Genomic DNA, 14,829 nt, shown 5'->3' on the forward strand with positions numbered 1-14,829 from the left:
ACTATGTAGCAAATTGGACTAGTTGGGACACCTCGATCAGCGCCAAAAAAAGGGCGAAAACGCAAGAGAGCGCTTGTCCCGCGCACTTTCTTGTGTTTTTGTCCTTTTTTGTGTGTGTGCTGGTCGAGATGAGAAAGGTTAGACAAATACGTGTACCAGGCTGGTTGAAGCGCCATGCGTAGCAGCTAGACACCATCGCCAGAGTTCCCTCTGGTAATTAAACGTTGTAGGAAACTACACTCTACTTAACTACACGTCTATTTAACAAAGTACCACGACCAGCCGCTTCGATCTGCAGGTGCACATATTTATTCAGACCGGCCTACACACGGGCCCGTCTTTTTTTTTTGTACAATCGCTGGCCCATCGTCGAGCCGCAACACTGCGCTTTCTCTGCCACGTCGGCATACGCTGCGTGCTGATGAACGCACGGGGTGTCGTACAACCGCAGTGCCACATGCACAAGGATCGCGCATGCGCAACACGCCTCGCTGTCCACTCCCGCTGTCTCACGACGGCCCGTGCGGAAGCCAGTGCAGGGCAGAGGGAGTGGAAAGGGGAGCGCGATGCGGCCTCTCATGTTTAAAAAACAAAAGCGCATGAAGGAAAAAAAAAAAAGATAGGAGACAACCATGGCGTCCACAAGCCTACCTCTTCTGAATCCGCTCGCGTTCGTGTCACATTTCCAATGGTACCGCTGTTTTTTTTTTGGTTGAGTCATGAACAATAACAAAAAATTGGCGAGCGCCCGACGTCCACAAGCAAAGTTCCTCGGACGCAGCTCCTCCCTCTCGTTCTATACGCTGGTCACCGATTCCCAGCATGCTCTCGTTTCATTTTTCGTGGCTAGGTTTCGAAATTTTCACGCGACGCTTTCTTATAGCCCTTTTTTTTCCTCCATGCAAAAAACGAAGCGGAAAGTCGAGCACACCAACTTCACGATAACATGCACGAACAGTAAGGCTGAACCGACACGACTCTGGTCATACGGTAAGGCCTCAGTCGAAGCGGCAAAGTTCGCAGATACTTCTAAACACCGTGGTTCACAGCGATGACCAAGTTTTGAGCTACGAGCACGTTTCCTATGCAGCCAAGCAGAGCATTTTTTTTTAGACGAAATGTCATATCGCGGTTTTCGTTACAATGAGGCTTTACCGCAGGACCTCACAGATAAGAGCGGCGGACCGGTCATTGCAATGAAAGCGTTCAACAACAAACGCAAATCCATCGCCGCGGTAGTTGATACGTGGCGAGTCTCGAGGACTGTCCCATCGGGGAGGAAAATTTTCAGAACAATCTCTTCCGATGATTGTTCAGCGAACATGACGTTTTCGCCTATGCAATTGTCACGGCTCTCCAGTGGTGAATGCCACTGAATTCATTTTCGATAACACTGATTCGAATGGTGTGCGGTGAATACCGGTTGCAACAACTCTTCGATAACCGAAAAAAAAAAAAAGCTATAGCGATAAAGATGCACGCAGCGTTTGCCAAAAGAAACGAAGCTATCGTATAGGTGGATGTTCGATGAGCTCTAACTAATGGCGAGACAAAATTAGGAAAAACGTCGTTTGCCTTCATCTGCAGAGCCCATGGGTAGAGCATGTAACCATGTATAGACGTGCCACTGTTGACACTCGTCCCACCCTCACGGCTCCGCTTATTCTGGACAAAGGCTGCATCCAACTATTTCGTTGCGATTTCGCTGAGAGATCACTGCACCGGTAAAGACGCCACCAGATTACGTTCACGTCTTCTTTTTTTTTCATTAAAAAAAAAGCAGACTGGAAAGCTGCGTGTCAAACTTCCGACAAAACAAACCAGGTGCGGCTGAAGAAGCATTGTCGACATGTGAAACGGGCACAGCCCTCGTCGACACGCAGAATCATTCTACAAGTTCCCGTCGTCTGCTATACGCTGTGCATGCAAATCACCAAGGTCACAATACACTACGTTGTGTCACACCATGTCTTAAACCGACAAGTCTGCACGTACAAAAAACCCGAACACGCGTGTTCTCACATTGTGACGAGTCCATCTCGTAAACTAGGCAGCAAGCCTTGGGTCCTCTTGACTGACACTCGGGGCCATACACTCAACCACACAGACACAACGGCAGAATAACAAGAATAATAAAAATAAATCACCATCGGTACGTTCATCTACGGCGCAAACACGTCACCGTATTCAAGCGGGTCGCGGTAACACAAAAGACACCACTGTAAAACACAGCACAGAGCTGTCGTCGGGCTGTTACAGACACGGGCAAACGAAACGAACACGATCGTGAACATGGGACTGTCTTAAATCACGCGGCACATCTCTCCCGGCTGTGTTCGCCAACAACATTCTGTAACAGTGAAGGACTGGAACTTCTGCGAGTACAATCATAAGCGCATCAACCTGAATCGAACTTCATACTGCGAGGTGCAGTATGTTTCACGTTGATGCTGCTAGTGCATGCTTCTTCCTAAACATTAATTTCATTCGGGGGCGTCGTGTACCAGACTCTGCAGAGGAGGCCGGATGCTCAATAAGTGGCCAAACGCATCTGGCGGTTGCCTGCTGTTAACCACTTCAAGAACAGACGTATTTGGATAGTAATTCTGCGACACAACCATGATCGCCAGCCGTATTGCCACGAAGGGCGTGCGGCTATCAGGACGACATATATCACTCCCAATAGGAAATCGTCGAACGCACTTTTCAGCAAAAGAAACGCAATTAGGCCCTATCACGATTCTTGTTGTGTAGCAGCAACACGCCCGACTTGGGTGCAGTGCTCGCCTTAGAGCAGATTTCAGCGGGCCGCCACAACCCCCTATATCGGTCACGAGTGATGACCGATGCTAATGGTAGTCATTGCGTAATTGCTGGGCGCACTTGATGGGACCTCTGCGTGCTGCCTTCGGCGAAAGCAGCCGGTAAGGATATACAGGGTCTGCTTAAAGGTCATTTCTCACTCGTACACGTGGTGGCGGAAGCGTAGCCAGGTTGAAACGCGTGCGGCTTGATGCCACATGGTGTCCATGTATCACGAGAAGCGTGCGACGGGTTCGGCCAGCTGACGCGACACAATGAAGCGAGCGCCCGCGGTTACAGCCTGTCTGGAGGCGAGCTGCATTTCTAGATGAGGCGGCAAGGTGTAACGTTAAAGGTTACACAGACTGGCCCAAAGCCACTATTCGCAACGCAGTCAATTCTTCGAGCAAACGCCGCCGACCAAAGTGACGAACACACTCGCCAGATGCGCCGGCTGACAAAACATCGCAGAAACAAACAAAACCAAGACTTTTATCGCCGTCCATTGTTTTGAGCGATATTTTACTAAGGGAAGCCTACTTATATAAAAAAGTTGCCCTAGTGCGTTCGTGTATTCTAACCGAGTAGACGCCGCGGCAAATCGTCCTGTAGTGCCACCGATCGGGCCTGCGTGATCGCTCACGCTTGGGACAGCAGTATTTATCGGCCACGGGGATACCGTGATCGAAATGGCGTTCGTTTTTGTGTCTCCACACTCCGCAGCTAGCGAGTAGGAATGGATTCTTCTTTTTTTCGGGCACCAGCGCGATAATTACAACGAAGGCTGTTCCAAACTCCGAAGAAAATTATAAGTACGATTTCTTGCCTCGAAACAAAAGATTAAAATTTTTTACGACGAGAGGTTGTACTGAGACCAATTAGAGTCGCTGTATTCACAACTCCTAGTCTTGTGATGACGCGTTCCTCAATTACTGCCACTCAGCAACAATGTCTTCCTCAAATGGGAGCACCATATATGCCTAAAAGTGCGAAAAGTGCCTCTGCTGAAAGGTACTTCAGCAGTAGCCACAGAAAAAAAAACAGAAAAAATCGCTGTGTTCTTTTGGACTGTCTTGGCTTTGAAAGCACAAGCATGTTGGCGGAGTTCCGCAAAACAAAAAGCCTGACCACACGTACGCGTCGTAGCGCGCCAGTGTGTATCTGATAGACACGGCGCCACGCCCTCTCTCCAAGAAAGGGGAGGGTGAGCAGCTACACGAAGCTGCGAGCTCTCTCTCTTTACAGGGAGAGGGCGCGGCTCCGAGTCTACCATCCACGCGCTGTCGCGCTACAACGCGCACATGTGGTCAGGCCCTTAGGACCCAGCGGGCGCTCAGCTCCGTACGTCCAACTCGTTTCTCGATTGGCTCCAATGCCAGGCGTCGTTTACTAGGTTGAAGAAATACATCTGCGGCGTTAAAATTGCTCGGCCGCGGAGTAACTCGAACATAAAAATCTATATCTATGCGAGCAAACGGCGAAGGAAACACGCCGAGAGCTTGAAATTAAAATCGTTTGTACACACACACTCACAAACCGGGACTGATGTGACTGCGTATAGCCGTGTATACGTCAGAGGCGCGCCCATGTGCGGCATCCTACGAAGGGCCATCTCGACGAAAACAACCGTTTTTTGAAGGTGCCACTAAAAACAGCCAACGGGGAGATAGAACAAAAAGGACACAAATAAAGGAGGGCATCAAAGACGTTGTAAGACATTTGCAATAATGGAACCTACAGGAGGAAGGGTGGAAGGAGAGGGAAGCTTTTGTACACTCTGCCACCGCGTATGCTACACCGATGGCCGCGGAGCCCGTAAAATGTTACAGCCACGGCTACATTTGCGAACAAAACGCGCCGCACCAAGCGCCCGGGCGCGGCATTGGAAACGACCGCCGCGACAACAGGCGTGCAGCATTTCGCTGCGCTGCCGATCGTGGACACCAATGAGACGCGGCCGATTGATTCACGTGGTCAAGCAACAATACAAACATATCTTTTTTTTTTTACTAGTATGCACCGATTCCAGCCACTCTATAGGCAACGCATGCTGCGATGGAATAATGCTGTGAAGCCCTTCGTTAGTCGTGAATGTCGCATCGTTTTCCTTTCAAGAGACATGCGCATAGAACACGCGAATGCACACGAAACCGGTTTTGTAGAGGTTCGCCTACTGAAACACGTACATACGCATTGCAGCGCGTCAACGTGAGGCGTGTCGATGCGGCGCCGCGCCACCCTCTCCCTTTGCAGGGAGAGGGTGGCACGGCTACGCGAACCCGCGTGCCCTCTTTCTCCATAGGGAGACGGTGCGGCGCCGGGTACGCGCTGCAACGCGTTCGTGTGGTCAGGCCTTTATCGCGTCTCGGCGCGCGTCTGTCCACTGATGTAGCCGTTCACTTCTTGTGTTCCGCGTGCGATACGCACGAAGGCTCGAGATGGAGGAGTAGTCTGAAAAATAGAAAAAAATAAACACTGGGGCGAGTGAGTAGGAGGGGATGGTGCCCGACATAATGTGTGCAGCTGCCTTTATTTACACCTACGGTAACACGCAAAGCAGGACAAAATATATTAACTGTGTGTGTTTTCTTCACGTCGTATATATACGCGCTGAAAACAGCGATTTGCGCGAGGAAGGGCCAGTTGGCAGTAAAGTCGCTAGGCACTGGAAAGTATAGCGCGTGGTTTCCGCCAGGCAATGCCGGCAGTTCGGGGGACTGCGGTCGAGGCTAGGCGGGAGTGCGATTCGCTAGGCCTAACAGGTCGACGAGCTGCGAGAGGGTCTTCGATACCGACGACAGCGCCACTTCTCACGCAAACAACACAAAGCTGCCCTGACATCTCCGCCACGCGCGCCTGCCTCATTTTCAGGGTGCCGGTGTCACCTTAGAACGAGATTTAACAACAGTAGCTGCCGCGCTCGGAAGCTCAGCTCTGTACACCTCTTTAGGGTGAGAAAGGGGTACTCCGCTTCAGAAGGAAAGGTTCAACGATAGCTCCGGCAAAGTATAGTCTTCACCCGTCGTCGATGCTGCGCGACAGCAGTGGGTGGTCATCCGGCGCCTAAAGGGCCCCAAAAGCTATACAAAAGCTATACCTGCGATAATTTTTTGACAATTTCGAGTAAACGTGCGCGTCATGTTCAGAGTGCCGACATGATTAGCATTGCTAAACGCGGCAGCGCAGCGAGCCACAACATCCAATCGCTTGTCCATCCGGGCCTTTGGGTGATCCCCAGCGTTGGCCGTGACGTCACCGTTCGTGCCTGGCCATGTCATCCAGAGCCCGTTTGTCTGCTCGCACGTACGAGCGCTCGCCGATTTGGCGGTGGTTAGAAGAAAAAGAAGAAATAAAAAAGGCACCTAATTTCTGTCAGCCATAAGGCGACACGGCGCAGTGCCTTGCCTTATTCACTGAGGACCACCCGTCCAGCGGGAAAGATGAGCGGTGGAAAGGGCGAAAGAAGCGGGGGGGCCACGTGCTTTTGTATCATACAACTGTAGCTCCACCATGGCTATCACGGCACCGTTTTGAAAAAAATCTGGCAGCCCCGTGATCGTTGTGGCGTCGTGAGAAACGGCAACAACAGAACTACCTTTCGATTTCCGGGTAGTTTTATAGAGGCCCTCTGATACCTCCAAGGCGCTAGCCTCTGGCGCCCACCGCAACGGATGCGGTACACACTGGGACGTTCCTCCGCGTCGGAAGGGGATTCCCCTCGACTTTCCAGTGTCCAGCGACTTTAGTTGGCAACATGGGGCCCTCTCTAAAATAAAAAAAAAGGTAATACATACGTACACGTCGCGCGCATGTCTCTTTCGACGAACGCGCTCAATAAACGTACGACGTCGCGGCCGTCTCTCTCGAGAGTTCGCGTCGGGATACACGGAAGCGGGGGGAGGAAAAGGGGCGGGCGGGAGAACCACATATATCACACGGCAGTCGTGGCCTGGCCTGCGTCCTCTCCGCCGACGAAAACAAGGTGTTGAGCCACCGCGGGCCGTGCAAAACAAAAAAGCATCGCAGAACTTGCAAAGTTCACCGTCTGCGCCGGGACAGGGAGATCTGCTACGCTCTTCTACACCGTGTCCTGTCTACGGCGCCGCAATCCTTTCGTAAAGGTACGTGTCCTCCACGTCCCCGACCAGATGCGATAACTGAGAGCCCGCGTCCAGGCCTGGTCCACTGAACGGCGAGCGTAGCTCGGACGATGGAAAACGTGCTCCACCGCTTCCACTTTCTTCCCATCGCGTGGGAAATTAGCAACGACCGTGCAAGATTCGCACTTGTGTAAGCTGACAAAGACGTGCCCGCCCTGTACTGCACGCCCGTTCATCGCGAAGTAGCTGCTGACTTCTTCGTCCTTACGAAAGTCTAGAGGACGTGGCGCCGTGCTTGAAGAGAATGGATGCATCGTGTACGAGTCGAGTTCCGTGAAAAGACGCCGTTATTTCACCGTCACGGTGCGCATGATTTTCCACCACAACGACGTTTCAAGGTGCCAACCGAGTCCCGCGGTACTAGGTTCGTCGGCGATAAAAATGGGAACAAAACACAGGCCTGAGAGATTACCTTAAAGTCCACCTCACGTGCACGCCATGATTACGGGACGTCCAGAACTGTCCACGGAGCGACGTGTAGTAGACGAACCCGCGTCAAGAACGACAGGCTCAGGACTCCCGTCCAAGACCTAACGGTTTCACCGCTCTTGCCTCGCTAAAAGGAGAGGAGAGTAAAAGACAAGTGCCTCGCTTGTTCTCGGACATTCGCGACATGTCCGGCCGGGCCCTCATGCTCGCCAGATCGTGCAACCGAAAAATACGCCTGACCAAGGTGCGCGTACCGACCGCGGCATCGAACACTCGGGAACGAAAAGGAGAAAAAAGAACGTTGGTTTTGGAAATTCACTGGGATAGCTTTAGCTCCTCGTCGCACAAACATTGGAGCAAGGTGGCGGTGGTCAAAGGCACGCTCGGATCGCAAAAATACGACGCATTTTTTTCACTTTGACGACGACGACATCATCACCTCCCGCTAGGTCGGCGCGGCCCTCAGAAGGACCGCCCTAGTCCATCGGCTGCTCAACAGCTTCAGCTACGTGATGAATAAATTAAAAAAAGAAACGAGAAAAAGCTCGAGGAAGCCAAAGAGAGCGCGACAGGGATAGTGGGGGGAGAGGGACACCCATGTAGAGGCACAGAGCGAAGCAGCAGCAGTCCACAATGTCCACAACTTGACGGCGCCCTACTGGATGACGCAACACTTGCACTTTGGCTTCTTCTTGATCATCACCTGCTCCACGGTGGAGGAGTCCGAGGGAGGCACTACGATGCCATGCTGCACCTGCGGAGAGGCGAGACAAAAACAGGACAGAAAAATTGGTCAAGTTGGTACAAACGCATTCTCGAAGCAGCGCCAAAAGACGTATAGACCATAAGAAGGCACAAACACACGGGACCAGAGCTGTTGTACTCGTAACTGAAAAATTAACTAAAAAACAGCATCCAAGAAAACCAGAAAGACAAGGAAAACGTGTGCGAAAGCAAAATGGATGATGTGCAGCGGCGGATCCAGATGGGAAAGGGGGGCGGTAGGGGCGATCGCTGCCCCCATAGCGTGTCAGCACCCCCTCTCCCTTCCCTAGCTGTCTTCAGTGCTTGTCGTCCACCTACTATCACCAATTAGAACAATTGAGTGGAACCACTGTGAGCACACATTAGAGAGTTTTAGTACTGCGGAATGGTGCTACGTACGCATCACGCAAGCGCCTTGCGTTACGTGGCGTCGTTTGCCACTAATCGGCTTTTATACTCGGCGACAGCTTTTCTTGACAGCACTGTGGAAGCTATAGAGCCGAACCGCCTGCATGCGCGCGCGCCAGGAAATAGTACCTGTTTTATTTTCTGATTCTAATTGCTACTTGGCCCGAATAAATAAAACTTTCTTCATTATAAGGATAGAACAAGTATGGGACGCTGTTCATGGAAAAGAAGTTATAGTGCGCCCTAGTTTTTTTTTTCTTTTTTATTTTTTGGACGGCACCACGTTTTCCGCACGCCGGCTGCGTCTGCTGGGACGCGCCGTCTTTTATACATCACGCATCGGACTTTCCAGCCTTATCACTGGTGGCCCCGCAAGCTCTGAAATAAGCTTCACTGTTCGCGTCTTGCGCGCAATCTTAACAACGATCTACAACAATTGTGAGGCTTCTCGAACACAGAGGCGCAGTCTGCGCCGATCATTGCTGACAGCCTTTGAGGGCGTAAACCGAATACAGCAAAACTGAAACAAGACAGGCCCGTGGCCGGATCGTGCCGCAACCGGTCTTCCATTTCGCCTGTACCAGGGCTCAATACCGTAAACGTTAACATTCGATCACGTGTGGCGCGTACCCGTATATACTGGGCTGAACACGGAACCTAAACTTCACTGTTATAAAGGCTGAATAATGCTGGGAAAACGTTCTGAACAACGGAAAATTTTATATGTACCAGTATATAAACAGCACAGTAACTAGCTGCATGTATGCACTCTCATCAAAGTTTAACTCTGACGTTCCCATTTTGCATGCATACATTTTGCTAAACACACTAGCGCAGCGAGCAAGCGAAAACCGAAACTGGAACCGAAATCGGCTGCAAGCTGCCGGACTACTTGCGTAGTAACATAAATGTGCGGAGGCCCCGCCTTCGTAGCCTTCGCTCCAATGTCAAGAAAAGCTGTCGCCGAGTATAGTACGCCGTAGTACCCGCGTACGTAACGAGCGAGAAGCGTGTTGCGCCATCTGGTAGATCAAAACAGAAGCACGTGTTGTTGACAGCCAATGTTGGCCAATCCAAGTGTTATAGCCAGATTATGGCCATTATTTAAGCCACAGAGCCGGTCGGTGCTTGCCTTCGAAGCCGCCATTTTGCAAAACGAAGTCTCGCGCTGTCGCGAACTCGTTCGAGAGCGGCACGATTACCTCATACGTACGCACGTAATGCGATACGTGCGCGTTGCGGTCTGCGCATGCGCACTACGCAGAACGTGGCGTTCTTACGTACGCAGTACTAAAACTCTCTATTAACAGTATTTACACTATGACGGGGTTCTTGAGCTACTAAAAACAAGAAAGTCAGTCAGAACCCCCGTCCACCGTTACTACAAGCGACTCCAAGTCAGGACACGGTAAGCGCTGACTAACAACACAAGGTGCGCACAACGTCGGAAAAGGAAGCACTAACTCTTATCTGTGCGTGCCCATGCGATATGCGAACCTATCAATCCTGCACGCCGCGTGGAGTTCTACGTGAAAGATAACTGTAAAGGCATTTGATTCCGTCTTTATGCCAGTTAATATATAGACGGTTGGCTCACGCGCACGCTACCGCTGTTATGACATGCTGCATGCCTCAATCATCAGGCGCGTTTCGTGCGTGTAAAAAACTGCACATTTATCAAATTTTGGCGTGTACTTACACTATCAGCAATGTAAAGAAAGATTACGAGGTGAGATTACAAGGTTAGCGATCTCTTATGTTTTCACGCCCTGTACTTCAGAATGATTGCAGCGTTCATTTCCAGCCCCGCCGCGGTGGTCTAGTGGCTGGGGTGCTCGGCTGCTGACCCGCAGGTCGCGGGATCGAATCCCGGCTGTGGCGGCTGCATTACCGATGGAGGCGAAAATGTTGTAAGCCCTTGTGCTCAGATTTGGCTCAACGTGAAAGAACCCCAGGTGGTCTGGATTTCCGGAGCCCTCCACTACGGCGTCTCTCATAGTCATACGGTGGTTTTGGGACGTTAAACCCCACAAATCAATCAGTCAATCAATCAACGCGCGTTTTGTGGCGTTTTGTGACACGCGCGAACAGGCGACTTCAGGGGCGTCACTGGATGGCCGCGGTGCACTCAAAGACGCGACTCCTGGGTTTTCCGTTCAACAATCAGAGCTCCAAGTTATAACTATCCCACTAAGATAGAAATGAGCGAGCTAGTACGGCAGCCGATTGCAAGCTGAGGTACATAAACAACAAACCCCAGCCTTGTAGCCTGACGTAGTCGAGAGGCGACTCAAGAAACGTGCACGCGCGGTCGAGCTCTTCATTTCATTTCAATTATTGAAGCCTTAAGGGCCCGGAGGCATTACATAAGGCGGGGGCAAGCAATATATGACGGACTCTCAATCACACAAACGCCGAAAAAAGAAGAAAAGACGAAGAAAGGGGAAAAAAAACATCTCTAAGAAAGGAATCAAGCAAGCAGAAAAGAAAAAAACAACTACCGTAGACTGGAAATAAAACAGCAATATACCCAAGTGATCAGCATCATAATGCATGAGTCAGTAAAAGTTGGTTACTAACATGGTTACGTGGAGTTCAACTAGGAACTGTACATGGGAAATGCTTAAACTAAAGCAGGTCGAGAGCGCGGTATACCGGCTCGCTAAGGCAGAAGCTGCAGCGCTCTCACTGAGATGAAGATGACCCAGCTATACAGACGGTACTGTCGGCAATCGCTCTTCTATAGGACGTTTATCTTAACAGTTGTTTGTAAATTCTGAAAGAGCTTGCTGGTTACAAGCTCATACTTGCGCGAGTGCGATATGAGACTTATCTCAGGAACGCAGAAATGCGCGCGCCGTAAACAAAACTGGACAAGAAGGCACTCGTTGATGCCTGCTCCGAAGGCATCGGGGAAGCTGAAGCAGTGCTCCCTCGATAAGCAGAGGTCTCGTGCTGCTCTCGAATGCAACCGGGCAAATGCAGATGCCGCTTTCGTTGCAGGACGGAAGCGTTACACGTGTTTCCCCCCACCAAGTCATCAGTGGCGATAAGATCTAGTTCACGCAAAAACAGGTTCGAGCGCCGTTCATTTAGAAAGCGCCGAACAAGCTTTCCTTCTTTCGTTCTGTAGCGTTTTCCTCGCGTGAGGAATGCCCTATAGAGCGAGTTTAGCTTGCTCGGTGTGGTGCGACTCTATGGTGCACGTGCACAGAAAACTTGTTAAACGCCCAGCAAAACATACTCAACATAAATTGGCAATGTGGGCTTGTTGGTATTACATTCTACTTGATGCTACCGCAGACTAAAGACGCACACACACGTACAAAAAAAAAAAGACACGCTGAACACAGAGCTGCGTTGTGTCGAGTGTGCCTATTCTGTTGCCAATGAATTTCGCCAGCGATATCTTCAGTTAGTATATAACATTATCCTTCACGAAATATATATGAAGTTATTAACTTTATAGGGTTCGTCCCAAAGCAACTCGGGCTCTCAAAGAAGGCGTATAATAGAGGGCTACTGATGCTTTCGACCACCTATAAGGTTCTTTAACATGCACTTTGAAAGCACTCAGTTTCTCTCTTTTTTTTTTCTTTCCACGTTTTAAAAGTTCTTCTACGCTTGACCTTCCACTCCCCTTTTCCCTTTGGCCAATCCAACTTAGCCGTTGATCTCCTTATTCAAAAATAAGATGCAGCAGACGACGTTATCATAATCACTGACATCGCGAAGTGCCTCTATAGCATTTCGCCTCCGTGGCAACGCGACCGGGATCGAAATCGCGTATTTGGAGACAGCAGCCGATCACCCTGACCACAGGGCCGCCGCGCACGGTTTCGCGTTTACCATTGAAAAACTATACGTTATAATAATTATAATTATCATCATACTGAACTGCGCCCACTGTAGGGCAAAATGCCTCTCGCACGTTTCCCCGAGCAACCCAACCTGCACATGCTGCGCCCACGTTATCCCCGCAAACTTCTCACGACACACGCGCACTTCTGATCGCGTTCAGGGCCGAACCGAATCAGGTTTCCTGATCGCGATCAACAATGGTCGATGATACACGGTCCAAACTTCTCCGTGTCGACCCCGTAGCAGACATGAGTCAAATCGCGATCTCTGAATCAGATCGCGATGCGCTCGTTCCGGTCTAGTCTAATCGCGATTAAAAGGGGTCATGCAGCGGCACTTCGTATGTACGAATCCTAATTCGAATCAGCCCTGGCCCCGCCGCGGTGGTCTATACTGGCTAAGGTACTCGGCTGCTAACCCACATGTCGCGGGATCGAATCCCGGTTGCGGCGGCTGCATTTCCGATGGAGGCGGAAATGTTGTAGGCCCGTTCGCTCAGATTTGGGTGCACGTTAAAGAACCCCAGGTGGTCGAAATTTCCGGAGCCCTCCACTACGGCGTCTCTCATAATCATATGGTGGTTTTGGGACGTTAAACCCCACATATCAATCAAATCAAAATCGAATCAGCCCTGATCGCGATTAAACGTGCCCGAGTAAAAAGTCTACGAGGCGGCTGCACATACAGACGCACAGTCTCGGTCGGTGTGGCGCGGTTGATGAGCAACGTCGCGGAGCGTTTTTTAGATGCGGAGCATCTAATACTCGAGGCTTGTAGTGCGGCGCCGTCCGCAAGCTTCCTCCTCCTTCTTCCACCATCTGTGCATCCCTTCCTTTTCTACACACCGCGCGCGCTTCACTCCTCCACCATCTGTGCACCCTTCCTCCTCTACACACCGCGTGCGCTTCTCCTCTTCACGAACATTCGCTAGCTGTATAATGTAGCGCGCATGCGCCGTCACGCTTCGAGAACATCGGCAGCTGACGCGCGCGCATGCGCCGTCGCGCTTCGAGAACATCGGCAGCTGACGCGCGCGCATGCGCCGTTGCGCTTCTCCCCCTTCTCGAACATTCGACAGCTGACAGTGCATGCGCCGTCGCGCTGTATATATACTCAAGGTCGGTGCTCGCTCGCTCAGTTGCCGCTCGTCGGTTGGTTTGTACGGCGCGTCGACGTCCGAGGTCGCAATGATCGACGTCCCTTCGACCAGCGCCGGCCAAAGTGTTGGCGGAACCGCAACCAAGTCGTCGTCCAACCCTTTCGCATACGTGTCGTACGTGTTCACTCATTTAACACCCCTCCTACAACCACGTTAACCAATTTAGCCAGCGACCCAAGTAAGTCGCAATTTAACACCCCATTTCACAACCACGTTAACCAATTTAGCCATCGACCCAAGTAAGTCGCACTTTAACACCCCGTTAACCAATTATATGCTCCGCATCCTCCTCAGTGTTCCCACGAGGGAAGCTGCGGGCATTTTTTTTTTTTTTTTTGCGGACGCCCGGCGTTCCAACCTGGAGCCCTTAAAGAGAGAGAAGTGCACGTACCTCGACGACGCCCTTCTTGACGCCGGGCGGCGCGGCGGACCCGTTCGTGCCGGGCCTGTCGGCTGCCACGGCCGCCGGCGCCTTGGCGGGCGAGATCTTGGACTCGCCGTTGGCCTGCTGCAGCTGCGGCGACGACGAGTGGGTGACGGAGCCGTCCAGCTGGGTGAAGAATCCGTCCGGCTCACCCTTGACCGGCGTAATGGGCTTGCCTTCCTTGATCAGGCTCACGATGGTGTCCGCCTCCCGGCTCAGTTCACCGTCGGGACGAAAGGGGTTGTCCAGGCCGCTGTCCGTGCTGCGAACGCCAGGCGTACGACTCGAGTTACAGTACGGGCAATCCTTTGCTGGCAATGAGGGCGACACAGCTATTGATTCAAAACGCAAAGTGCTTATAGACAGCGTTTGTTCGCTAACGGAGAAGGAATCGGATCGAGGAGAAAAAAAGCCCCAACAGTTGAATGCGCCAGGGAGACTTCTAATATTAGACCATTTAAGAAACAAAGTGCCAATGTAACAAATCGAAGCAATTATGTGTTTCATTTTTCGTTTTTCTGTATCTCTCCAGAAATAAAATCTGTTCATTCATTTACTGAGTGTGTTTCACTCATCGTTTTCATTATATTTATTTATTGCCTTAGTTTTCCATATACTGCATCTAGAAAAATTCCACGAAACTGAGCAATTACATGTTAACTCCATAAAGTTCGAGAGGGACCTGTGATTACAAGTGCAACAGGCCCATAGCCAGGAATTTTTTCGAAGGGAGGAGGCAGGGGCGGAGCCAATGGGGCGGGGGTTGGGGTTCAACCCCCCACCTCTCCTGTAGTTTTTTTCTTTCAATTTTGCTTCAGTAC

At 51.1% G+C, this 14,829-nt stretch overlaps 1 protein-coding gene across 1 annotated transcript in view; it reads right to left on the minus strand.

The window, feature by feature from the left end:
* Nucleotides 1–286: 286 nt before the first annotated feature.
* LOC119164834 (uncharacterized) overlaps nucleotides 287–14,829 on the minus strand; it is a 155,105-nt gene continuing 140,562 nt past the window's right edge. Inside the window, exons 4-5 of the mRNA XM_037417036.2 lie at nucleotides 13,976–14,270; nucleotides 287–8,145 (exon numbers count right to left, since the gene is read on the minus strand). Coding sequence (XP_037272933.2) covers nucleotides 8,047–8,145; nucleotides 13,976–14,270 — 394 coding nt within the window. The 3' untranslated portion in view covers nucleotides 287–8,046. The remainder of the gene's footprint in view (nucleotides 8,146–13,975; nucleotides 14,271–14,829) is intronic.

This window comes from Rhipicephalus microplus, chromosome 9 (assembly GCF_043290135.1).
Source record: "Rhipicephalus microplus isolate Deutch F79 chromosome 9, USDA_Rmic, whole genome shotgun sequence".
Taxonomy (NCBI): Eukaryota; Metazoa; Arthropoda; class Arachnida; order Ixodida; family Ixodidae; genus Rhipicephalus; species Rhipicephalus microplus.